Source organism: Elgaria multicarinata, chromosome 4 (assembly GCF_023053635.1).
Source record: "Elgaria multicarinata webbii isolate HBS135686 ecotype San Diego chromosome 4, rElgMul1.1.pri, whole genome shotgun sequence".
In the NCBI taxonomy this organism is placed as follows: Eukaryota; Metazoa; Chordata; class Lepidosauria; order Squamata; family Anguidae; genus Elgaria; species Elgaria multicarinata.
The window spans coordinates 72159117-72185709 of NC_086174.1; the positions used below are offsets into that span (position 1 = coordinate 72159117).

A 26593-nucleotide genomic window follows, 5' to 3' on the forward strand; every position below is an offset into this window, starting at 1 on the left:
AGCTCTACATTTGGGGCAAGAAAACGGTGGCTGCTGACCAAGAGGTATATCATCATCTTCCACCACCCCCACAGATAAGGATGGATGAAAATAAGAAGGAAAGAAAGAGATTTGCAACCTTTTCTCCACTTGAATCAGTTTTATACTTTCCCCCTCCCTTTCCCAGTGTTGGTAAAAATGCCCATCTCCAATTCTCCACCTGAAGATGGCGAGGGTGGGTGTCAGATTGGGTGGAGACATTACATATAAGTCTTATTGCTATACTCCAGTATGCCTCTCCTAAGGCTTACAAGATTTTGATCTCACTGTGTATTTCTTTAATAAAAGTTTGCTGGAATCTGTGATTAATAAGTGGAACGACTATCTGGAGAGGAAAAGTCAGCTGGACCAATGGTTGGAGTCAGTAGACCACAAAGTGGAACAGCCTTTGGAGCTGCAGAATGGCTTGAAAGAGAAATTTTCCCAGCTCGACTACTTCCAAGCTATTGTTTCAGAAGTGGAAGATCATTCTAAAGACCTGCACCAACTCATGGGAAAAGCTAAAGAGCTGCATGAGAAAACAGAAGATGCTTCTTTCAGCGAAGTTGCTCAAGAGGAGCTGAAAACACAATTCAATGACATTACAACAGTAGTCAAGGTAAATATTTTGCAATATATCCCGCCCCCAGTCCATATAGATTTTTATTCAATGAGATCTTGCAATTGCAACATTTATGATGCTAATTCTAACTAATGATCATGATTACCTGAGTCATCTGGAGTCGCCTGGAACGCTCTTCCAGAACACTTGAGAACTACAAACTCAATCACAGCTTTTAAAACTCAGCTAAAAACTTTTCTTTTCCCTATAGCTTTTAAATATTGAGTTTGTTCCGACCCTATACTGTCAGCTTCACCCTACCCTGTGCCTGTTTACACTTCCCTGTGCCTGTTTGCATTCTCTTTCCCTCCTTATTGTTTACAACAACTTTATTAGATTGTAAGCCTATGCGGCAGGGTCTTGCTATTTACTGTGTAATCTGTACAGCACCATGTACATTGATGATGCTATATAAATAAATCATCATCATCATCATCATCATCATCATCATCATCATCTGTCAGGTGCAACGAGCATCAAGTTTCTAAAATGAAACAGAGCTAATGGTGCAGAAGAGAATATTGCTGTGATCACATGTAGTGGTCAGTGATGCAGCCAGGCAGTTTCAGACCTGGACTTAATGGCTTTATCGGGTGGAGTGGGGGTGGGGCTTTAGATGACCACATGTATTCAGTTGTGAAGCGGACAAATAACATTCCTTCATTCCCCTTCAGCTGCCATTCTGTGCTTTAAAACTGCTTCTGCATTCCTGATAAGTTAGAACAAAGCAACAACAAAAATGTTTGCCAACCCTGATTTAAAATCAGGACAAAACTCTGAGCATGTATGTTTTTGTATTTTAAACTCACTGAATAATAACACTATCATAGCTGCAGGAATAAAGTAGACTTTGCTTCTGCACCTGTTACTTTCTGGGTGGTCATTTGGGATTCCTTGATCTTGGTTGGCACCAAAGGCATGTCTAGACCTTCTGGCTTTCCGGGAGGGAGGGGGGAAGATCTTGCAATATGGTGATTGTGGGATCCTCCCCCCTGTCCGGACTCGGCTTGTGACTTCCTGGGAGGACATCACACCTGCTATTTTGGTTGGGTTTTTTTATTGCAAATGAGCACAGGAGCACTCCTGCGCAAAGGTACTTTTTTTTTTTTTTTTAAAAAAGAATTATTCCCGTTCCCCCCACCCCACTCCCGATGGTCACGGAGCTCCTGAGAAGCTCCTCACCCTGTGCCCGGCTCCATCCCACATGGTCTCAGGATTATCGCGAGATCGCGGGGAAAACCAGGATTAAAGGGTAGGGCAATATCCTGGGAAAATGGAGGGATCATCCCTCCCTGCTCCCGGGATCCCCTGTGCTCCCAGGATATTGCCCCATCTAGACATGCCCTAAGTTCCAGCCCTAGCTGCATCACTGGTAGAGGTGAGGCAAAATAAAGTCAAGAAGACCAACTGTGGGTCATAACCATATTAACTGTCCATAGGCAGCAAGGCAAGGAGATGGAAGGTGGGAAATCGGAGTGAGCAGATAATTGAGCCATGAAGTAGATAAGTTGCATGGACAAAGGAATGATCTCTGAATATTTATTGCGCCATTTGAATGCTTTTGTGGATCACTTGACAGACAGGCTGTCTTACTGAGGCTAAAGTTCGACTTTCTGGGGAGCTGCTTTAATAGTGCCCAAGAACAAGAATAGTCACCTTGGTGTACTGTGGCTCTGTGTATAAAGCCAGAATCTGGCTTCAGGGTTTCTTGCTTATGGTTTCCTACAGAATATTTTTAAATAGCTTGTTTTCAACCTTCTACTAAACTATTTTAGCATTGTTTTCCAATATACTGGGATCAAGACAAGGAGCTAAAGAAATGTTCACATATGCTTTTCAGCCAGACATATATCAGTCAGTATATGGGATCCTTAGTTAAACTATGCCACTGTGCTTAATTAGTGTAATTCCTAAAATCTGTCAGAGAACTCAGGATCAAGAAAGATTTACATCTGGATTTCCCATATCCATATCCAACCAATCATTCCAATAGAGCTAGTTCAAATTATAAAAAACAGGGCAGTTATAACTGCTGAAATGTAAGTAAATATAAGTAAACCTCAGAAAACATAAATATCTGCTATGTGGAAAAAGTGTAATAATATAAAATATATTACTCAGGACATTTTTTTAAAAAAAAAAAAACCTTTCAGTTGGCATTTACTTTGCATGCCCTGTGGCTTCAGGCAAAACTACAATGAGTGTAATGAATTCCAGGAGAAAATGTGGTTCATTCAACTGGAATTCCTCCTGGATTAAAGAAGAATGGAAGGAAAGAATCAGTCACAAGATATACATGACTCACCATGTATATTTCTTTGGCCTAAAAGATCTTGCTACGAACATTGAGGCCCTATACCTGCCTACCCCAATCAGTTGATGTTTTGAATTATAACTTCCAGCATTCCTGACCATTGGCCAGGGGTTGAATGGAGATGAAGTTCAAAACATCTGAAGGGCACCAGGTTGGGGGAGGTTGCCCTATACTCTAGAGAACCATATTTTTGTAATGTCATATCTCTTAATTATAACCTATGATTTTTATATTGCAAGAATTCACATACACAGAGAAGATACCATAATTATGCACTCTTCTTGATCTGGTTCTAATGTAACACTAACACAAGCCTTGTGCTTACACTCTCTCTCTAACCCCTCTCCTCCAGTATGGCTACAAGAAGAAAATAGGAAGTTTTCACTTTTGCTTTCAATTAATCCTGGTTTATTGGTATGTCCGAATTGGAACTGTGGTTATCTTAAATATGTTTAGGGAAACAAGCCAGGATTATAAACCAACTTTTGAAGTTGGCTTGCTTACCTAAACCAGTTTTCTTCAACCTAGTGCCTTCCAGATGATTTGGAATACAACTATCATTAGCCCCACTCAACATGGCCAATGGTCAGGGATGATGGGAGTTGTAGTTCAAAGCATCTGAAGGGGAAATCTGCCCTAAGCCATAGTTAAAATAAACCACAGTTTGTCCAATTTTAGACATAAGGAGTAACCGTGGTTAGTTGAAAATAGAAGCAAAAGCATGCTGGATGACAAGAGGGGAGCTCACAAGCCTGAGGATCATCCATGTAATGTGTTTAGCATTACATTCAAATAAGGCTTCCTTGTTTCTCTGTTTCTTTCTCAACCCCCCTTGAAATTAACTGCAGCATTAAGGCAACAGATCTATGCAGACTTATTATCTATTGTTATCAACAGATAATAATAGATAATAGATAACAGACTTATTATCAACAGATCTATGCAGATTTAGCTCCACTGAGAACTCCAAGCAAACATACATAAGATTGCTTGATAAGCAATTATTGCTATCACTATAACACAGAGAAGCATTAGTCAAAAGATAAGCTTCTGTGTTATTAAGCTCCAGGGATTTTTTAAAAAAGTTCCCAGTGTAAGAAACATGATAGGCACCATTTCACAATTGGATTACTGTAATATACTCTATGTAGGGCTTCCCTTGGGACTGTTTCAGAAGCTGCAGCTGGTGCAGAATGTGGCAGAGTGGGTGTTAAGTGAGGCACTGGGTTATACACATATTATGCTTGTACTAAGAGCAATGCACTGAGCTCGTATTTGCTAGTGGGCCATCTTTGGGGGTATTGTTGTTAGTATGTAACACCTTGAACAACTCAGGAGCAGGTTACCTGAAGGACCTCCTTCCCCTAAATTGCTGCATACCTTAGTGGCACCACATTTTGCAGTTTTATCAGTTGGTGGTGATCTAGAAATGAGCATTTTCTGCAATTGTCCCTGTCCTTTGGAAGGCTTTCCCCTTGGCCATATGTGAAGCATTATCTCCGATGTGTGTCTCTTTCTACTCGGGCTTTCCGCAATGACTAGTGCTGGATCCTGTGTCTTGTTGGTATATTTTTATCTTGCTTTGTTTGTTTCTTATAAATGTTTTCTATATACTGCCTGGAAATTATTTTTTAATAATAAGAAATTTGGAAAGAAATGTTTTCTCTACCCAGGCACAATATAACAAGCAGATGATAAGCAGTCCTCTATTACTGTGCATGTAAGGATTATTTTTGATTTGTCTAACTCACTGAGCCCACAAGCGTTATAGCAAGAGATCCCGGTCAATGGTATTCCAGGAGATCTAATTGAAATAGACAGAGCACATCTTTTTTCCTATGGATCTCTAGGCAAAGATTGTCAAGGGAAGCCTTCATGCCATACCTGGATCAAAAGGCAGCATAGCAAGGATCCCAAAAAACTTGCAACCAGTATGACGGTTTCGTTTCATTGGGCAGAGGCTAAACAAACAGGCTATCCAGCAGAACAAATTCTTAAGGCAGTTTCTTTTTGACTTACAGGAAAAAATGAGAAGAGTAGAAGATATTGTCAAGGACCATTTACTATACCTTGATGCAGTGCATGAATTTACTGACTGGCTTCATTCAGCAAAAGAAGAGCTTCACCGCTGGTCAGACACATCAGGGGATTCAACAGCTATACAGAAAAAACTGGCCAGAATTAACGTAAGAAAATTCTACTGCAGTAACTTTACTATAAATTATACGTGTGTGTGTGTGTGTGTGTGTGTGTGTAGAGAGAGGGAGAGATGGCCTGATGAACATTAATTGCAGAAAAAGCTGCTGTCAGCAGGAGCATCTTCTGAACAGAGTTTGCTTCAGAGTTTTTGACATTCCACCAGCAGAAAGTGGGGAGATTACTTTTGCTGATTTCCTCTTCTCCCTGCTGCAGCTCTTCTACTCCTACTGAAAATCTGCTCCAAGGAGCCCTATGGTTCCAATTCCCTGATCTTCAGAAAGAGAAGTCTCTGATATAGGCCTCTCAGATCCAGAAGGGGAAACACCCATTGCCACCCTACTCACCTCCAGGCACTCAGCCCCTCAGGAGCTCCTAAGGTCAGCCCCCCTCCTACCAGAGAAGGTCATGTTGCTATCCTCAGATAGTGAGGACTCTGATTCTGAAGCCACAGCCACACTCTAGTTGCCTCCATGCCATCACAGTAAAATGCTTAAAAAACAAGCATTGCCCCTTTAAGAGAGAAGTCCTTATGCAGTGTATGGGAGGAGCTAGCAGCTTCTAGGAAGTTCAAGTCCTACTGAAGGCTCAAGCTTGTCTGGCTTCCAGTTCCACTTGGAGTTCTCTGTGGTGCTATCCCATTTCCAGTCTTGTCTCCCTGGGAAATCTGACTTGCCCCCAAATCATGGTGCATACCTGATCCATAGTGGAACCCTGGAACCCATGCCTGACCAGTGCTCAATGATGCTAATTCCTCCCTATGACGGAGACAGGAAAGAATATCAGCAGGGCCCATGGCCTGAAATGGTGAGGCATGAATTGGCAAAGCCCTACCCCACCCCACCCCACCCCACCCCACCCTACCCACCCCTTCCATCAGTGAATCCCTCTGTTAGATCAAAAGCCTTCAGGAAGAAGCTCTTTCATTTATGGTCAGAGTTTGGATCCAACACAGAATATTTTAAATTCAGCTGAGAGCATGCTTGCTGATTCCAATTTCGTTCACAGGTACTGCCTTCTATTGCTAATTTTCAGTAATTTAAAGTAAATCAAAACTTTGGCTCACAAATATAATTGTGTTGCACACACAGCATACATCCATATAAAATCAGATACTGCAGATGCACAAATTAGAATAAAAAATTGTGAAACAACTTTTCCTAATAGGACCAGTACGTCAGCCACATGTCAGTTTGCCAATTTGTAATTTCCTGTAACTGAAAATGACATCACCTTTTAAGTATCATACCCCCAAACAAAACACAATTGTAAGAACTCACCAAGGAAATATATCAGGTTCTTTTTCTCCTTCTGAATACTGAGACTTTGTCTAACTTTGTACAGATCTTATTACTTTGTGTACAACTCTTCTCCCCTGTCCCATGCTTTGTTGTTTTAACCTCTCACTTACATTTTTGCACATTCATTTTTGGTGAAACTGCTTATGAGCACGGAGCAGTCAGTGTAATTGCTCTGTAGAAAACTGCTGTCGTTTGTAGTAAATGTGCCGTTATCCAGTTGAAGTGGATCCCAGCCATTTTAGTTACCATGACGATATTCCATTGCAGGGGCTGATAGATTCCAGACAGACGGGTGAGAGCCGCCTAAACAGAGTTCAAATGCTGGCTCCTGCCGTGAAAAAGAACACAACTATTCAGGGGTGCAAACGCATAGACGCCGAAATGCAGGCCCTTCAGTCCGACTGGAAGCAGTGGGAAGAAAGTGCGCTCCAAACCCAAAGCACCTTGAAGGAGCTGGATAGTCAGATGGCTTTGTCAGAGCAGGAGTTCACCACGCAGGCTGCCGGTTTGGAAGAGGCCCTCCAGCACTTCAGCACACTTCTTGCAGCCTGGTCCGACAGTCTCACCCATCTGGATAGTAAGCACACAGACAAAGAGGTAGTGGAATGCTGGCAGCGGGAAAAGGTAAAGCACTTTCTTTTCATTTTTACCTTTTCTAACCTTTTGCATTGTTGAAGACAGGAGGAAAAGAGCCGCTCAGAAAAACAAAACAAAGAGAGAATGTAATACATAATTGCTAAACTGGAAACTTTGGAATGCACTATTAACTGGAGGGGGGAGGGAATAATTCCAAAAGAACTGCCACCATCTGCTTAAAAATCATTCAGATGTTAATCACATTGTGGGGCGATTTTACAGTCCCCTGTGTGCCCACATGTTGCATTCCATTGCTCAGTCTTTGTAGCCCTGAAACCTGGGGTCTGAGTACAGGCAGAAACAGGACACACAGGCATTGCTTAGGACTCTCACTTTTCCAAGAGGCTTCAATACTTCATCCCAGCATTTATTTATTTCGTTCTATTTATATCCCACCCTTCTAAATATATATATGTATATATATATATATATATATATATATATCAGACCAGGTATCAACAATATGAAAACAATAATAAAATACAAAAAATAAACTAATAAAACCAATCATTAATCAACAGAGAAAATGAATGTGTATTCAACAATAGATCCAATCCTAGTCATTGTGAGAGGAACTAATGGCTCACAAATACCTAGATAAACAAATACATCTTAGCCTGTCTATATTATAAGGACATTAGTTCCCATTATATTGCTCCAATTCTAACTAAATTGTCAGGTAGATCTGATTCCCCCCCCCCCTCTTCTCTCAGATTTTACCAGTGAATTTACTCTCAAGGTGGCCTGGGCATGCACTATTAGGAGTGAGATTCTTGTGTATTTCTAGTGGCTGGTCTCTGACCATAATTAAATTAACACCCTGGCGCCTAAGTATTTTTAAAGTTTGTGCCAGGCGTACTTCTTGGGGGATGGCAATCCGAGCCAGGGCACTACCACGTACAAGGCCCTGTCTTGTGTCACTATTCCATATGCCTAATTATCGGCCATTGAGTGAACAGGGAAAAAAATTGTACAGAATACGATTTTCATTTCACCATGTGGGAACTATTTTGTTTCAAGGGATTTAGGTAGACAGTTCTAAAAGGATTGGAAACCTCAAAGTTCTCCAATCCTTTTGTGGTTCTTTGTCATAGTGCATTTAAAGGTAAAACTGTTCTTTGCTAAAACTGTGCTGAAAATCCTGCACACACTTTTGCATGACAATTCTTCCCCTACAAAAGTGTGTGTGTGTGTGTGTGTGTGTGTGTGTGTGTGTGTTAGAGAGAGAGAGAGAGGGGGGGGGGAGAGAGAGAGTTTTCTGCTACTTTTGGGGTGTGGGAGAAATTTCTAAGAAATTTCAGAAGAACATTGGCCTGGCTTACATTAAATTCATAAATGGAATGATTGGGTCCCCATCTTTCTGGCTGAAAAAGGCTGAGGCAAAAGTTTCAGCCCAGATCTAATTTTTACACTCTACCAGAGCTCAATCATGGTTTTCGGCTCCATTCCAAATATTGTAAGCTTGAGAACCACAATGAAGTGAGTGCTTATTGGGCAAGGAGTTGTAAACAAGTTCCCATTAAGCCTAATTTGCACCCACATAAAGTCCATATTGTAGTAATATCTTTGTTTTTTGTAAAGATGGACAAACTCCTCTACATCCAATTCAGCTTTCATTCTTAGTATAGATATATTTATCAAGGACAAAAAAAAGTGTTAATAATTTGCCATACATGGCAGTAGCTATGGTCATTAGTTAAATTGTCCAAACTTTTAAAAAGAGCATTTTAAACCAGTGATGATAGTTCAGTGCTAGGTTAAACTGAGGATCCAGTATAGTGTATCCATGTATCCTTATGTAAAGTGGATATCACATAATTATTTCACCATAGAGGCAAATGCATATTGTATATATTTGGATATGATTTTGTTTTAATTAGGAAACGCTTGATGGCCTGACAAAGGCAGAGCATATGAATGATGATATTAAGACTCAATTAAATGATCTTTGTCGGTTTTCCAAAGATTTGAGTACATATTCTGCAAAGGTATCCCAGTTAATTAAGGAATATAACAGGTAAGTTTCTATTTCATATAACAAATAACCAATACACAGTGTTCATATCTGTGTTGTGTGACTTTTAACTTTCATAGCAAATTAAAAATGTTCCAAAAGCATCAAAAATTAGATTATTTGAGCTAACATATGCAATACAGTTATTCTTCCTTATGTTCTGATGAAACTCACAAAATCCTACTTTTTTAATATAAAATATTTTTATGTTAATTGGAAGAAATATCTGCCTCTTTCTGTCTAACATAATCCCAATCTACATTTTCATTTAACTAACATGGTACTCTGAAGTCTTTGTCTACAAGCTTCGAAAAGTTGCCAAAGTAAAGAGCAGGCCTTACAGCAGAGATTCAGGACAGCCTTCAGAGATTTCCAGCAGTGGCTGGTCAATTCCAAAATCACTACTGCCAAATGTTTTGATGTGCCCCAAACTGTCAGCGAAGCTGCGGCCAACATGCAGAAAATACAGGTAATGTCTATGAATCCGCTCCAGCATTTTCAAATTAGGAATAAAACCCAATTAATACTGCATTTCCCTGCCTGAACAACGTTCCCTGTTACATCTGTGGCAAAGGAATCTGAAGTCAAATCCATAACCTGCGCTGTGAGTCTTAGCAAGGAGTTAATTTTTAACAGTTGCCGTTGCAAATAATTGATGGTTGGAAAAGTATGTTACCCAGTAGAAAATGTTTCATTCTTTAATTGAAGTTAAGTGATTTACACGTGACAGTGGGTTGGTTTGAATGCTTAGCCATAGTTTAGCCTTATGAAAACCAACCTAGGCCATGCATTTTCCCTTTGGTGTAGATGCAAGGGGATCAGATGCTTTCCCTTTCATTTTAATTAATTGCAGCTTGCTGTGTCAGCCAAAACTGGATGAACTTTGTTTAATTTTACTTAAGAAACAAGCCAACTTGAAACCATAGTTTATGAAGTTTATAGCTTGTTTTCCTTAAGCATAATTAAGATGAACCACAGTTGAGTGTTATGATTACAGACTAAACTGCAGCTAATCTAAAACTGAAGTGGAAGCTTCCTATCTCCTCCTCATGGCCATGCCAGAGAAGGAGAGGTGAGTGTGGAGCACACAAGCCCGGGTTGTGTGTGTGTGTGACTAGGTTTAGCATGGCAACAAACTACAGCCTCTGTGTGTGTGTGTGAATAAAATGAAGGAGTATATATGTACCATGTAAACAGTCTTGATGAATTCTAGTGATATATTTTTGTTATTATACTGCATAATTAAAAATAAATTAGTAGAATGAGAATATTAATGTGGGTTTGCAGTATATTGAAGAAAACTCACATATATACAATAAACTGATATGTCACCAGCAGAAACTACAGCTGGCTCTTGTTTAGCTACTGTATTCTCTGCCAGGATAATGAGAAGTTCAAAACTGGGATCAATAGCAAATTTTAGAATGTTTAACTAAATAAAATACCTTGCAAATCCTGGGCTTCCGAAAGATCTTCTTTCTGGATTTCAAACATAAATACTTCCTGTTAAGGAAATCAAGCCTAAAAGGAAGTCAATAAGGATGAAAGCTGATAGAGTAGTTTTGTAAAAAATAGTATTTCCCTCACTCTTATTAATACTTCATTATTAATGAATGAGAATGTGGGTTATATATCTCATGTTTGTTGCAGAATCTGCTTGTTTCAGTGGTTCACATCCATCTGTGGTGAGGGAAAACAGGAGAGGGAACCCAGAGCCTCCGCTTGATTGCTTCATGGGTAGTAAGAATATCAGGGGCAAGTAATGATTGAACTAAGCTCTTTCATTTGCAAGGTATAACATGTGTGATATTTGTTCTTATTACTTGCTACGTCTTAGTTTTTTAATTGTTGGGGTGTTTTTTGTTGTTTTACTTAGGAATTCTTATCTGAAACTGAAAGCGGCCAACAGAAATTAAACTTGGTGGTGTCCAAAGGAGAACTATTAAGTTCTATTTTGCCTAAAGAAAAAGCTAAATCTATCCAAGCTAAAGTTGTTTCAGCTAAAGAGGATTGGAAGAAGTTTATTTCCACCCTACACCAGAAGGAAACAGCTTTGGAGGTATGGAATAAATCACAGAAGAAGTGATCTTTCTTATAGTTTAATTATAAGTGTACTCATACTTAATTCTGTGCTAAATAGGATTGATGAGAGTGCTATATGACTCCCTGTCATAACAAAATACATACAGCTTTTAAAGCCATCTTGGTGGGATATACATTTCAAAAATAAATACATTTTTAAAAGCAGAATGATTACTAGAGCAGGAGAGATTCATGGAAAATAAGATGAAGCTTAAAGTACCCAGATTCAAAGTCATTTAGGGCTTTAAGGGCACAATCCTATGCATGATTAGATAGAAATAATTCCTACAGTTCCCAGCATTCTCCAGCCAGACCATAGGACTTATTTCTGTCTAAACATGCATAGGATTGTACAGTAAAGGTTAAAACTAGCACTTTGAATTGTGCTTGGAAATGGAATGGGGGGGTGTTTTAAAACTGGTAAGAAGCATTCCATATGTCCGCTCCCAGTTAGCAGTGACGCCACTATATTTTCAGTTAATATAATAATGATTTTCAGTTTTTGACCAATCTTTAAAGGCAAATCCATGTGCAATGTATTTCATCTGTCTCAATGGCCCCCGTCCTATGGAATTCCCTGCCTCTGGAGGTCAGGCAGGCACCAACTTTGTACTCTTTCTGGCGCCTCCTGAAAACGTCGTTCCAGGAAGCCTTCCTTTAACGACCAGCCGCAGTTTTATTTGCACCTTGTTTCTTTAAAAATGTACTTTTAATGTGTTTTTATTCTTTTATTCTATTTGTCCACTGCTCCAAAATTCCTGAATGGGAAGCAGTATATAAATATCATAAATAAATAAATGGAAAGTTACCAATCCAGTCAGGAGGGGCTGTAATTGGTGTAGCTTCCTAAGCTGACCATCCAGTGACAATGCTGGATCTAATAGTACCCCCAAACTCTGAAGCCGATCCTGAGACTGTGCAGCCCCATCTTGAATATCACCTCTCAGGTCAGAAAAACCACTCACCAACAGTAACTTCATCTTCTCAGTTTCATGTTAAACATTTCATCAATAATATAAAGCCAAGCATAGGGATGTATGAGGAGTTTGCTCTGTTCACAACCACAAACAAGAGCAGGAACATAATTCTTTGGAAATTTATGTAATTTCCTGCCCTTGCATTTGTGTTCACAAGCATGCACTTACACAAATGCACATTTCCACTGAGAATCAGCATTTTCAGCATTCCTATGGGAGGAATGGCTCATTTTCAATTGGGAAAAATGCACACTGAGAAAAATACACATTGTGCATTTTTCCCAATGAGAGAGAGAGAGGCCTTAGCTAGACCTAAGGTTTATCCCGGGATCATCCCTGCCTGCTCCCGGGATATCCTGTGTGTCATTTACATGAACAGGGATGACCGCGGGACAATCCCAGGATAAACCTTAGGTCTAGCTAAGGCCAGAGAGGGAGAGAGACGGAGATACATTCAGTAATGTGAATGAGGCAAATGGAGCTTCGAGGAGGAATTTGGAGAACGTCAGCAAGCTGAAACATCACATGTTCCCCCTAAGCATTAATGGGTTTTCCCCATATTTTACCAGAACTTAAAGATCCAAATGAAAGACTTTGAAACTAATGCAGAACCTCTTCAAGACTGGCTAAATAAAACCAAGGAAATGGTGCAAGAAAGCAGTAATCGTCTGTTTGACCTTCCAGCTAAAAGGAGAGAACACCAGAAACTACAGGTGACCATAACATATATGTTTAAATCCTGTTCTGTTTTAGGCATGTTTTGGTCATAAAGATTCTTGATGTCATACTTTATTTCCTTATCTTATGCATAGGCTGATTCAGATGATCTGCTCAAAGCACAGCAAAATAACATTTCATAGTATGGGAAGTAGTGATTGAAAGCACACTATTCTGTGAATACCACAACATAAAGCCCAGCTTTGATGTACCCTTCCACACTATGTAGAGATATGTTCTTCTACACTGAGAAGAGGAACATATATTCTTTAAACATTAAATACTTGTTTTCTTTTTATGAAAAGACAAATGTTCACAAAATGTGAGGGCATTGTTGTGGAGTAATAAGGTTGTGTGCTCATATTCAGCACTTTAACAAAAACAAACAAGAGTGCTGCCACATTTGAGTGGAAATTTGGAGTATCTCAAAATCTTGGACACTGTTGTCACCACCACCGCCGCCATCACAACATTAAAAATGAAATAATACTTTCAAAAGTGTACAAAATGGCATGAGTGGGAGCGGGTTGTTGCTCATCTATAATGACATCACAGACAATGTTCCAAAAATGTCAGTATCACTCATACAACCATGGAAATATGAAAATGTGGGGGGTGGGGTGGGGGAGGAAAAATTCAAGGAAAGATCTAATGTATCTTTTTACTAATAGATGGTTAGGGATGTTCCAAATCATGATCAGTTTCCAACATGTAAGCAGAATCATGTACTTTCTTGAAAATTTTAGTTTTGTTCTATGGAGTCCTGTATTTCTATAGAAAAAAAGAAAGAAACACTTTAGATTATCCCACCATTGCCATCAGGTGCGACAGAACAGCATGTTTCTTTTTAAAAAATAACATTGAGGCTTGGCTGTCATAACTGCCATAATTTTTAATAAAGGTCTCAATTAGACCTCAGTACTATGAAATGCTGCCTCAGCTATAAAACTTTGTAACTGCTACTAGAATAAACCCTCTCTATCTAAAACTGCACACACACACCAAATAAAGCCCTTAGTGTCCACATAATTCCACTACATACACGCACGCACACACACACACACACACACACACAAATATATAAAATAAATAAGTAACATTTGCATGTATGTTGCACTATAAACTGATCATCTGGAAAGGTCCTTTGTGTCCATGTCCCTTAACAGAACCTGCTTATGGCTGTCCTTTTAATTGCCTTGCTGCTTTGCTTTCTTTGTGGCTTGCTTTTTTGCATCTACACTTAACAGAAACATGCTTATGCTTTACAGTCTGTCCTTGAGGAAATAACGTGTCATGAGCCTCAGCTCAACAGGCTAAAAGAAAAAGCTCAGCAGCTTTGGGAAGAACAAGCTGCCAGCAAAAACTTCATGCACAGAGCATCTCAGCTATCTTCTCAATATCTTGCTCTGAGCAATGTAACAAAGGTAATGCGCCTGTGTGCTTTTATGCTGCAGATCTAACGAAAAATGAACGCTCACATTCCGAAATGCTGCCATTCTGTTTGTATAAAGTCTTCTATCTGTTTGTGCTTTAAAAGTGGTGATGTTAACGAACACCAAGACAAGATCAAAAAGTAATACTTCTAATACTGGTAACAGAACATATGCAGAAGACATAGTCAAGCCAGTACTATGTTGGCGACTGGAATATTGCGGGAATGTGGAGTGTGGGAAATAAAGAGGCAGATACAAAAGTTGGAATTTAAATAGGGCCACATTTATTAATAGATCTTCTGAAAGGGTAAATCTAAGTGTTGCATCTTCTCTAATCGGGCTTTATGCCATTGTTTTATCAGGCGAGACATTCGCAGCCTGAGAGTGGTGCCTCAACATTTGCCATCTCCCTGGCTTCCACTTTTGGGGTAGGGAGGCCTTCTGTGTCACCCCCCCTTTTGCCGCGGGGCTCTGAGTGAGGAAGGTTGGTCTCAAAGGTAACCCTTATCACCGCCACCTGGGCCGCAAGACTCACAGCTGGGGACCCTCAGACATTATTGTGCACCACAACAGTGCCTCTGAATGCTCACCAACCCTAACCCGCTCAAGATGCCCGCACATACCTGCCTGTCAGCAAATGTGACCAAATTGTTAACACTGCAAATCAACCTAATTATTTCTCCCCGCCTGTCTTACAGTGTGAAGTAGGAGAAAAAAACTCCTAACCAATGAAAGATTATGAGCCAAAAAAATCCTACTCAGCCCAGCAAGCCCACACTGCCTACAGGAAGGGAGGAAGGGAACCACACTTCAAAGAGGAGGAGGGGAGGGGTGAGAGCCAATATATGGGCTTGGATTTCCCCTCCCCTCTCCGGTGGCGCCACAGGGAGGCCGCCTATGGCATGCCTCCCCACCTCGTCTCCCACCCCACCCACAATAGTCTCCCCATGCCCAGGCTGCGCTGGGCGTGGAAGTAAGGCATATATCTTAGGTTTATATAAGGACTGGTGATTTTACTCAACAGCGGTATATGTAAGGCCCATGGAAACAGGTCTACCTAACAGTCCTAAAGAGTGAAAAAGAGCTATATTAAGTTTTTAAAGGCAGGTCAGGCAAAAAAGTTCTCTGTTTCATGCAATTTTATGGGGAGGAAACATTTCAGGCTTTTAAATTCGCAGATGAATGAAGGGCATCACCCAACAGAAATATACAGTGTTCATGTAACAGCATGAACTCCCAAATGGTGATTCATGAGATCTTATGCTTGGGTCACCAGGTTGCCATTAAATGGGTATAAGAGCTAATATGTAACAATGGAGATAAGGCTCGACTTGCTATATGATTAGCAACTTCACATACATAAAAGGTACCCCATAATGCATGCAAAGTATAAGTACCCTTCTTTTAAAAAGTTATGTACATGCAATGGAGTCCCATAACTTCCCACCATATATATTCACTCTAAGTGCAACAAGCAGGAAAAATATGCATTTCCTCCATACATTATGACTACATGTCATACACTGGTTCTTTGCACACACTAATTGTGTGCATCAATAGTGAATACCAAAACAAAGGAGGAAAATTTGGGCCAGTTGATCTTTCTAAGTTTCTTCCCCCTGACTTATCCTGAATGTAGTCTTCTGAGATTTCCCTTTCTGATTTTTTTCAACTCTAGTGGAATGGTAGATTATCTGAATGATTGGTAATGTTAACATCTGTATGAATTTAAGGAAAAGGTCTCCAGAATGGACAGAATTGTAGCAGAGCACCAACAGTTCTCTCATGGTCTGAAAGAGCTTCAGGACTGGATGGCAGATGCCATTGAGATGCTAGAGTCTTACTGCCATCCCACAGCAGACAAAAATGCCCTTGATAGTAGAATGGCAAAGCTTGAGGTAGGTAAATGAGAGCACAAAGAACCCTTAACTCAGATGTTTCATGTGAAATAGTTCTTCTCATCTCATTTTGCTTTTGCAATATTGTTGAAAATAATTTTATATATGCACTTTTCAAGACACAGTCAAGTTTCCAATCTATGTTATTTCATAATAGAAACAGTGACCATTTGGGATGAAAGCATATTATCATAAATAAATTAAGAGCGCTATCCTATGGGTTGCGCCCTGAGGACTCGTAAGCCCCCGAAGTCGGGGACTTATGAGTATCCAGTGCAGGGCGCACAGAGGATGGAGGCGATCCTTGTTGCTAGATACTCCATTTTGTGCGTATAACCAGGGAGTTTCGAAGTGGGAGGGGGGGAAACAGTATGTCACATAGGAAGCTATCTAAAGCAGCTTCTGTGGTCTCCTCTCTTCCCCGTCCTCAGGTAACCACCTTTTTGCCTTCTCCACACTCAGTTTTATGAGCATGGAGAGGCAGCTGCTGTTGTTCACTCCACATTGGCTTGAGGAGCGGGAGAGGGGGTATAGTTTCCTGGCTTCAAGTTCAGCGTGCTTGCTGTGAGGTCAGAGCCAGAAAACTGAAAAATCCTATGTCCCCCACCCCCAGACACTGTCTAGGAGACATAGGATTGCTCCCTGAACTAGGTAAGATAATTTATAATTATTCAAAAGAAACCCTGGTAGAGTATTGGTTATCAATATCATTCAGGGTTTCTATAATCATAAGCCAGGACCAAGAAAATTGTATGTAATTTGTTTTAAAAATTGAATCCTATGTGTGTTACATTTATACTGTATTTCGTAATTGTGTTTTTAACCTGTTGGATGTTTTTTGTAGTTTTAATTTTTGTGAACCGCCCAGAGAGCTTCGGCTATTGGGCGGTATAAAAATGTAATAAATAAATAAATAAATGTGAGAAACAAATGTCGCATTTAAAGATTTAATGTTTTTAATGCATTTTTTTGTTTATAATTAACATTTTCAAGTATGGTTTACAATGATTAAAGCTAACTTATTTGTGAAGGTAAAAAAGTCCTTGTTTACAAGACTTTGGGATTTATGAATACACTGCTTTCTCCAGGGTTCTGATTTAATCTAGAGCTTCTTCAGATGAACTTTTTATAGCATGTGACTGATCCTCACGGTTGTTTGGGAGTCATTTTGATAATGCAGTGGTCCTCTTGTGTGCCTCCCGCTCCTTCTTCTCTTTTTCTGATCACAAAATAAGACCCCCAAAACCCAACTTTTCTGTGCTATAGTGATATTTGTCGTTATTTCCTGCCATGTGCAGTAGAAGCTGTGCTATGAAACGCCCACTAGAGGGTGCTGTCTCACTAAACTGAATGGGCCACATGGTCACTGTTTTCCTCCCCTTTCTTCCCTGTGTGATTCTGCTCATCCCTATTATGGAAGTGACCCAGGAAGTGGAGTGACGGCAAGGAAACATGATTCCCCCCCATATGAAAATCCTCCTAGTATCCTCACATAATTGCTGAAAGAATATAAGTTCTATTAAAAAAAAGTAATGCTGTGTTGAACATTTTGGGATGAGTGTTTTCATCTATTTGTGGGGGCAAAATGAAAAGGCCTGTGAAAGAGCCTGGGGAGGGGGAGAACTTTAAAGAAATGCTTTATTGGAGTTTGTGATTGCTGTTGTTTCATTTACTGTATTAAGTGAATGAGGTGGTTGGGGCGTCTTCATTATTTTTTACTTTCAAAATGTCCCCCATGTGTTTGCAGAGGTCCAGGGTTCTTCAGATACAGGCTTTCATCTTGGCAGCATTTCCTGGAATGCCTGCTTGAACCCAGTCTTTGACTTTGGGCATGTCTACACCAGCCATTTATCCGGGGATGGTCCCGATATCATCCCTGTGCATCCAAATGACACACAGGAGATCCTGGGAGCAGGCAGGGATGATCTCTCCATTTTCCTGGGATAATCCTTAGGTGTAGAATGGGCCTTTGTCCCTCTCCCTGCAAAAGTAGCTAGAAAAAAACAAAAATCTTCTGTCGGTAGTGAAGAATTTTGTGAAAATAAGGAGCGGGTTTGGCACTGCACTAATGAAAAGCAACCATCTTTCCAGGTAGTCATAGATCCAGGCATCAGGGATCACAACAAATAAAATTATTTTATTTCAGGATTGTCATAAGAATATTCTTCCTGCAAACAAAACAAAGCATTTTTGTCAGGTGCTAATATGACTGCCCTCTTCAGATCCATTGACGTCTACACGTCCCAACTGTTGAGCAAACTATACATTATATTCAAACACATGTATCTGTAACCCAACAGTCCCTCTTCCCCCTGCCCCTTTGAAAAGCTGCTTCAGGAAGATTAAGAGCAGAGAAGGGGGATACATAAACCTTTATTCATCACCCATTACTCCATTTCAAACTCTATCCCCAGTAGCTTTTCCTCCTATGGTCTTTTTAACCTATGCTACCTGTGCAAATATGTACACATTTCAAGTTCCACAGGAGAGAGAAGCTTCTTGTGGGGTGATTTTGAAGTGAGGAAAGAGCAGGTGAGGAAGGATTAAATGCATCTCTGCTTCTCTGCTCCTGACACAGCTTTTCAAGGGGAAAAGTGGCCATCTGGCTTCAGTTACATATACTGGTGTGCAACATGTATTTTGTCACTATGCGTAGGATTGCAAAAAGTTCTAGGACTCCCTTCTAAGCCAGCAGGCACTCCCTTTATTATGTTCTCTAGTAGTAAAAATAGGCTGCTACTTCTACTTTTGTGGCTGAGCTGTGGTGGTGGGCAGTACAACAACACTTTATTCTGCAAGTAAACTTGGTAATTTCTTTTTCTGTTTGTGAAAGGAGTAGTACAGGAGCCCAATAGGGATGGAAACAAGGTCTGTTTGTTTTCCAGGGGCTGCTTTCAGTAAAACAAGATAAAGAAATACAAATGAAAATGGTGCTGACAAGAGGAGAATCTGTTTTGCAAAATACATCACTTGAAGGAGTGCCTGTCATTGAACAACAGTTAAGAACACTTAAGGACACCTGGGCTTCCCTTTTGTCGGCTTGCATTCAGTGTAAAAGGTAAAAGGAGATATGGGTGTTGAAGAGGAACTTATAAAATGCACTTGTACTTCCTTAGAATAAGGAACAATAAGACAGTGACCTGGTTTGCACAATCGCAGCTGGGCAAATAACCCACAGTGGCTTATTTCCTCTGATGTGTGTGCCTGTAGCATGATAGGGGGATTAGCATAACTACCCTCAGTAGCACAGCTTGTTGTGTCATATGAACCCAGCCAGGGCAGTTGTAGGGTTCTGGGTGACTAGTGACCCATAACAATAAGCCACCCTGGTTGGGTTTGCACAACACGACAAGCCACACTGCCGAAGGTAACTATGCTAATTCCCCCAACACATGCCCTGCTATCATGTCTGCAGTGGAAGGGGGGAAGAATCCATTCCACTGATACTTTACATTCTGCTGGCAAACAGAAAGCATTGGATACAACCAAGTATCAATGCTGACAGCACTGGACCATAATATAGCCTTTTATATATTAGTTTCCCATAGAACTAGTACAAATAGATTACAGGAATCCTGTAATCACTCCATAATGCATCTTTTCCTTTCAAGAAGACAAGATGAATGAGAACCTCAATCAAATCAAGAATTCCATATGAGTTTCTATCATATTTCAATTTTTTCACATCCTGTGTTATTTTACATCTTCATATGTAAGACTAAAACTGCATATCATCATCTTATTAGTTCTTCTTTTGGATATACATGATTGAAATATATGAAATAATTGACAATATTTAAATGTGTGGGTATTCTTTTAAATTTCAGCCAGCTGGAAGGAGCACTGTCCAAATGGACAAGTTATCAGGATGATGTTCGACTGTTTACTAGTTGGATGGACAAAGTGGAATCAATCATGAATGCTTCAGAAAGGCAGTGTGCTGAACTGAGAGAAAAAAACGCTTCACTTAGCAAATCTAAGGTTTGTGAAAGTCCAACTTTAGAAAAATTGTAGCTAAAGATGTAAAATTTCCAAAAATTTTGAAGCCATGGAAAAAAACCATTGTTTTCCTGGAGGGGGGGGAACCGGAAATTTTTGGGAAAATAGAAGAAGAAGAAGAAGAAGAAGAAGAATTCGTCAACATTAGTAACAAAGAAAATTATTTATGTCTCCAATAGTCCTCCATGGTGTCAAACAGGCATAAAGCCCCCATTCCCATAAAAAGAACTGAGAAGAAGGGGGGACCAAGACTCAATGAATATGCATGAAATTTAATCAGACTCATTTTCTGAACTATAGCTATCACTATCAGTTTCAGTCTCTGCTTCAGTAGCAGTGCCCCCTAGAAGCAGAAATGCATCTTGCTCTTGAATTTGAGAGTTGTAGTCTAAATTTGCAACCTAGGGCTTGCTTGTCCTTGGTGCACAGAAATTGTAATAATCTGATACTGTACATAGTTTTTAGAAGTCATTTAGAGAAATAAATATATAAACACCTTGTCTTAAACATTTTATTCATGCTAAAATGAAGCATTCCATAATCCATTTTTCTTTTTTCAATTTTTTCAATTTGTTGGGGAAAAAACCAAAAACTAGCTTCAGAAAAAAAAGGGAAAAACTGGAAAAAACTGATTTGTTTCCAAATTTTTCCAAGCCTTCACATCGCTAATTGTAGCACTATCCACACACAAAACCAGGAATTTTACATTCTTTCAGCTATAGTTCCCTCATGACAAAATACAAATTATTTCTAAACTGTATCAAACAACTTATGTTCTAGTGATGGGGAGATGTTTTTGAGAAATGACAGACTCCTATGTGTACACTGGCTATATATGCATATTCAGATTAGAACTTAGTTGCTCTAACTTGTATATAATATATATAAAATTGTGCTTCTTGATGTTGTTTAATCAACTGCATAATTGGAATATATAATGCAATGGTTGCGATCTTAAGGGTTGCTTCAGACATGATATTTTTCCTATCTGAAGCCACTGTAGCTTCTCAGAATGTGTAATCATAGAGGCACTTGCACTATTTCGAAACAGGAAGATGTATAAAGGTGGGCACAAGTTGTGCATCCCACCCTCCCTACTCCTATGCTTCAGCCCTAGCCTCAGATGAAGTAAAATACAGTTCTAATCTGCCTTGTTGCATTACTCATGTTGTTAACTTGTTATTTGTATTCTACAGTTACTTAAGGAAGAAGTATTTAGTCACAGTACACTGCTAGAGACAATTGAAGTTAAAGGCATGAGCATGACTGAACATTATGTAACTCAGCTTGAACTTCAGGACCTCCGAGAGAGATACCAACTTCTCAAAGAAAAGATAATGGTACTGCATCTCTTAATAATGCTACAAACTTTCTCCTTGAGTAGGCTTATTTAGAGAAGGTGTGGATAGATGTGCTTTTTTATTCGCTTGTGGATTTTGGTGTGTGTGTATAGTCTGGCTGATCTTATCTAAATTTCCGCATAATTTTAGGTGGCACTTACTTTCCTAAATTCAATGCTGTGTTTAGTATATTTGTCTCTCAGATGTATCTTCCCTAAGCAACCAGAGCACTCCTCCATTTAAACACCATTGAAGAGTTAGAGAAATGAAATCCAGACATTGCACGTTTGGTCAGGAAAACCTTTTCTCATCAACACTAATGAGATATTTCTAATAATAGGAAACAATAACTAAAGCTGAGGAATTGGTTCATTTGCATCATGAATATCAAAGGAATCTGAAGGCCTTTGAAGTATGGCTAGAAAAAGAACAGGAGAAACTCAACTGTTTATCACATCTTGAAGGTGATGCAGAGAGACATGAAGCAACACTTCGAGAACTCCAGGTAGAGGGCTTTTTAAATATATATATATATGTAAGCTTTGCCCTATTAAGAACTATTAGTAACAAGTCAGTCCTGCAAACAAAGCTGAAATGTGTCTCCCTACTCTAAGGCTGAGGTGCACAACCTTTTTACATGTGATGCTCGCCCAAGGTTCAGAGCTCACATACATATACATATGCACACACACACCAATGATCTTGATACAGAACTCTTTTTCCTTGGTGCTAACAAAAGTGAGGAGAGAGCAATCTGAGGATCTCTAGGGGAGGATGAGGAATACTTTCTTTCCATGCCTTCCACCAGCAATCCTGATACAAATCGATATTTTCTTATTGGAAAGAGTGATCTGAAGGATGGAGTGAAGAAACCTTTCTTGGGGGGAAAGGAGTTGAGTGGCACCCGTGAGATCAGTGCACCCCAGGGATGCAATTAAGGACTTGTGGGCCATATGCAACACTCCGCCTCTATGTTTTGTTCCCTAACTCTAAGAAGTATGCTGCTGTTCAGGGCTCTAGCCAGCTTTGAAGAGGAGCTTTGTAATCCTGTTCCCACCTGGAGTGAGGGGTTTGGGAGAAATAGGGGGAAAGGACCATTTTTTCTTCCCTCCCTTTTCAATATAAACAACCTGTAGATCTTGTAGCCTCACTGGTCCTTACCAGGCTGTTTGGGAGAGTGGGTTAAAATTTCCTTTTTCTTTTTAATTTATAGATGTTTTTACTTGTATTTACCTTGAGAGTCCTCTAAGTATGTAAAAATTGCTACTTAGTTTTGGATACCCTAATTTGCTTCTAAATTAATAAGTGCTCAGCTATCTGAGTTTGATTTTAGATGGAATATTGTGTGTTGGTTGGGAATATTATACACGAGCATAGGATACTTTTTCAGTGTAAATTATTGATTATGGGCACTTTGAAATTAGTTTAACCAGTTTCAAATATATACCAGGTAACTGCAGTGGGTTTGGAAACAGATGATTTAAAGCACTCAGGCCTTAGCTAGATGGGGCTTTATCCTGGGGCGATCCCTGGGATCATCCCTGTGCATCCACATGATGCACAGGGGATCCCGGGAACAGGGAGGGATGATCCCTCCCTTGCCCTGGGATCTTGCCCTCCACTTTAGGCCTGGTTTTTCTGCGGTCTCGTGACACCACGGAATGTGTGGCCGGGCGTCACGGCACTCCAGTCTCTTTTTTTTAAAAAAAAAAATTGGAGGCGCGATGCCTCTCCCTCTGAGGGTGTTGTGTGCCGCATGTGAACAGAGGGGGAGTTCTCAGGATAAAAATATCACGGGATCTTCACCCCTCCGTTGCACTAGACCGCTAGGTCTAGCTGAGGCCTCACCTTTCTAATGTATTCCAAAACAGAATGAGTGAATGAGTAATGCCAATAATTTTGCATTTTCAGGAATTACAAGTGCATTGTGCTGAGGGACAGGCTTTGCTTAATGCAGCACTCCATGTTAGAGAAGAAATAATCCCATGGGGTATACCCCAGTTAGAAGATAGAGTACTAGAATCTGTACGTCAAGACTGGACAATCTATCAACACAAGCTTGCTGAAGTCAGGACTCAATTAAACACTACCTTAAGCAGACTAAGGCTGATGGAGAACAAATTTTTGAAGGCTGATGACTGGCTCAAAACTCTGGAGGAGAAAGTTAATATCAGGACTGGTCGGCAGTCTGACAGGGCTACAAAGGAGATGCAGCTTCAACAAATGAAGGTGATTTATTTAAAATTACTATGTATTGTAGGCTTATTTACACAAATCCTATCAGTGACCTTGCCAACTAATTTATCCTAGGCACTGACAACTAAGAAGTAACATCAGAGAGTTGGATATTCTTTTCAGCCTGTGCCAACTTTTTGTATTCCTAAGCTAAATGTATAAATGTAAAAGCTCACCAGTACTCCTGCAATACGTGATGTTTATATCTTTCTTATGTGTACCATTATAGAAATAGCAACAAAAATGAGCTAACATAGGAGAAACAAACTGGTCTGGAAAGTATTATTGAAACTTCATTGGTGTGTGAATGGATAATTGGTTACAACAAATATGTTATTACAGACAAACACGCCCAACCATGATTGCATGTCTCCATTTGTGGAACGTTAACTTGACTTGTTTTTTAGGATTAGGCTTCATTTCTTCCTGGTTCTTTTTTCATTAAATGAAAGACAATAGTATAAATGTTCTATATTCAAAATTGTTTATGTTATAAACAGAGAGGGAGGCTCAGTTCAGATAACTCGTTTCTCAACAGTGGTTTTAGAACTCCACGGTGGAGTTTTTATACCACTGTTGAGAAATGTGTTGTCTAGTGGGAAAAGTCCACACAATGGTGAAGGGTTTTTTTGTGGGGGAAACACTCCATGGAGAATATCCACACTGTGCGGAGGACAGTTCTTGCACAACCGTTGTGAGGCGGGCTCCATGGAGTTTTCCATTGCATTGAGTTGACTTTTCCCACTGACTATAGAGTTCCCTGGCAAGAGCAGCAAAAGAAGGACTGTCATTTTAGGAGAGCCGCCCGGATTTGTTTTTGAAGCAATGGCTGACGGGATACCATCAGGAAGACCGGGGGAGGAAAGATGGTGGAGGAACTGTCAAAAGTCATGGTTTAATTTGTTTTTAACTGTGTATATTTATTGTTTTATACTGTATGTTTTAATCTGTTTGCCTCCCTGAGATCTTAGTGATATAGGGCGGGATATAAATATTTTAAATAAATAAATTAAATAAATAAAATAAATGATAGATTTTACTCAACTCCACAGTAGCCCACAGTTGCACAACGCTGGAGTTAGAACATGTTGTTTGAGGAGTACTCCCTAGGAATTCAACCTTTGAGTGGAGTTTTCACACTGCATTGACTAACGTGTTGTCTGAACTGAGCTGGAGAGATGTTTTCAATCTTCTGTTTTTATTTCAAAAGTCCCTAAACCATATCTACCATGTTATAAAAATATGTTTCTTTGCCTCAGAAATGGCATGAGGAATTAACAGTCTATAAAGATGAAGTTGAAGAAGTTGGACTATTGGCCCAGCAAATCCTCGAGGAGAGTCATACTTCTAGTAGGATGGGAAGACAAGCTACCCACCTTGCTTCTCGGTACCAAGCCCTTATTCTTCACGTACTGGTGAGTAATTAACTTTGTTAAGACATCATGCAATGTTAATGGGAAAAGAGTAGATTTTTTTTCATCAGCACAAAATAGTTCACAGTGCTGTAGCGGAGTCAGGACTCTCAAGGGCATTGCACTTACACTTTTTTTTTAATTAGCAGGGGTGATGACATTGTCTGCCACCCACCTCAGAATTCACTGTCCCCTCTGAGCATAGCTGCAATCCTCAGTAGCTGGGATGAAAAACTAATTTTCTCAGCTACAATATATAGTTGAGTGCTATCCCTGTTGTAATAATAATAATAATAATAATAATAATAATAATAATAATAATGGCCTGGTCTTGAATGGGCAATTAAGACCCAATAGTGTTATAAAAGGCATGTTCCTCATAGAGATGAAAACTACTAGAATTGGTATGTTAATGTGGGTCAACACAGCTGCCAGCATTTCTAGACTCCTTGTGGAGGGTGCCTATGAGGACTGACATGATGAGCGCCTGCACTTCAAAATTTACCAGTAAACCACTGTCCTTGGGATAATCATGGGTTATATGAGTACTCTAATCCATTTAATTAAAAAGCCGCCATGATGTTTAATGGCATGCTCCTAATCCTGCAATATCTATAGATTAATATCAATGAACTGTAGAATATATACAATTACATGATGTTGTTTTCAATTTGTTTCAGCCATTAAATCTATGAGTAGTCTCATTCAGTTTCTTTCCCAACAGTTATGAAGCAGTTTGGTTTTAAAAATGAGAAAAGTGGATGTGGATTGGTTCCTATTTGAAAGCATATTCAGCATAGGTTGTCAGGATGAAATAGTAACATGTATTAATTACCTATAGTTAGTAGGGATGGCAGCAAAATTTGTTTGATTCACATTTTAATACAAACCAACTTAATTCACTCTTTCCAAGCTAACACATGCATTAGAACGCAATCATTCTCTGGTTTCCCTTCTTCTCCAAATTTTGTGATAGAGTTCTCTGAATGTACACATCTGAGCAAAGGAAGCCTATATATATAATCTGCATCGCCACTTAGAAAAGCATTCACAGCTTTGCGTTTTCAGTGTATGCCCTCCGCCTACCTAAAAGGAAGATTTAATAACATCCCTGTGCAGCAAAGACTCTGCATCTGTGAGTCAGGGGAAGTGAGTCAGGGAAGTGGAGGACACTCAACATTATCTGTTGTGATGCCCTTTATATACATCCCCTAGACAAAAAAATATCAATCACATTCTTCATTCCCTTTCTAACCAACGTCCCCTTGAGCAAATATGTATCTTGTTGGCTGGCAATAATGTATTTATCACTGCTTTGGTTGCAAAATTTGCCTTGGCTGCAAGTAAGTTAAGAGCTAGGCATCAAATCCATTTATAAGTATTGTAACGGGGAGCTGGA

The 26593-nt window shown here is 39.8% G+C and overlaps 1 protein-coding gene across 1 annotated transcript in view; it reads left to right on the forward strand.

Annotated features, from left to right (window-relative positions):
• Positions 1-26593, forward strand: part of SYNE1 (spectrin repeat containing nuclear envelope protein 1) — a 356826-nt gene that overhangs the window by 150874 nt on the left and 179359 nt on the right. The window contains exons 52-66 of the mRNA XM_063124531.1: positions 328-637; positions 4976-5140; positions 6719-7075; positions 8968-9104; positions 9393-9570; positions 10978-11160; positions 12730-12873; positions 14146-14301; positions 16044-16208; positions 19094-19266; positions 20036-20189; positions 21404-21547; positions 21888-22052; positions 23459-23776; positions 25042-25197. Coding sequence (XP_062980601.1) covers positions 328-637; positions 4976-5140; positions 6719-7075; positions 8968-9104; positions 9393-9570; positions 10978-11160; positions 12730-12873; positions 14146-14301; positions 16044-16208; positions 19094-19266; positions 20036-20189; positions 21404-21547; positions 21888-22052; positions 23459-23776; positions 25042-25197 — 2905 coding nt within the window. The remainder of the gene's footprint in view (positions 1-327; positions 638-4975; positions 5141-6718; positions 7076-8967; positions 9105-9392; positions 9571-10977; positions 11161-12729; positions 12874-14145; positions 14302-16043; positions 16209-19093; positions 19267-20035; positions 20190-21403; positions 21548-21887; positions 22053-23458; positions 23777-25041; positions 25198-26593) is intronic.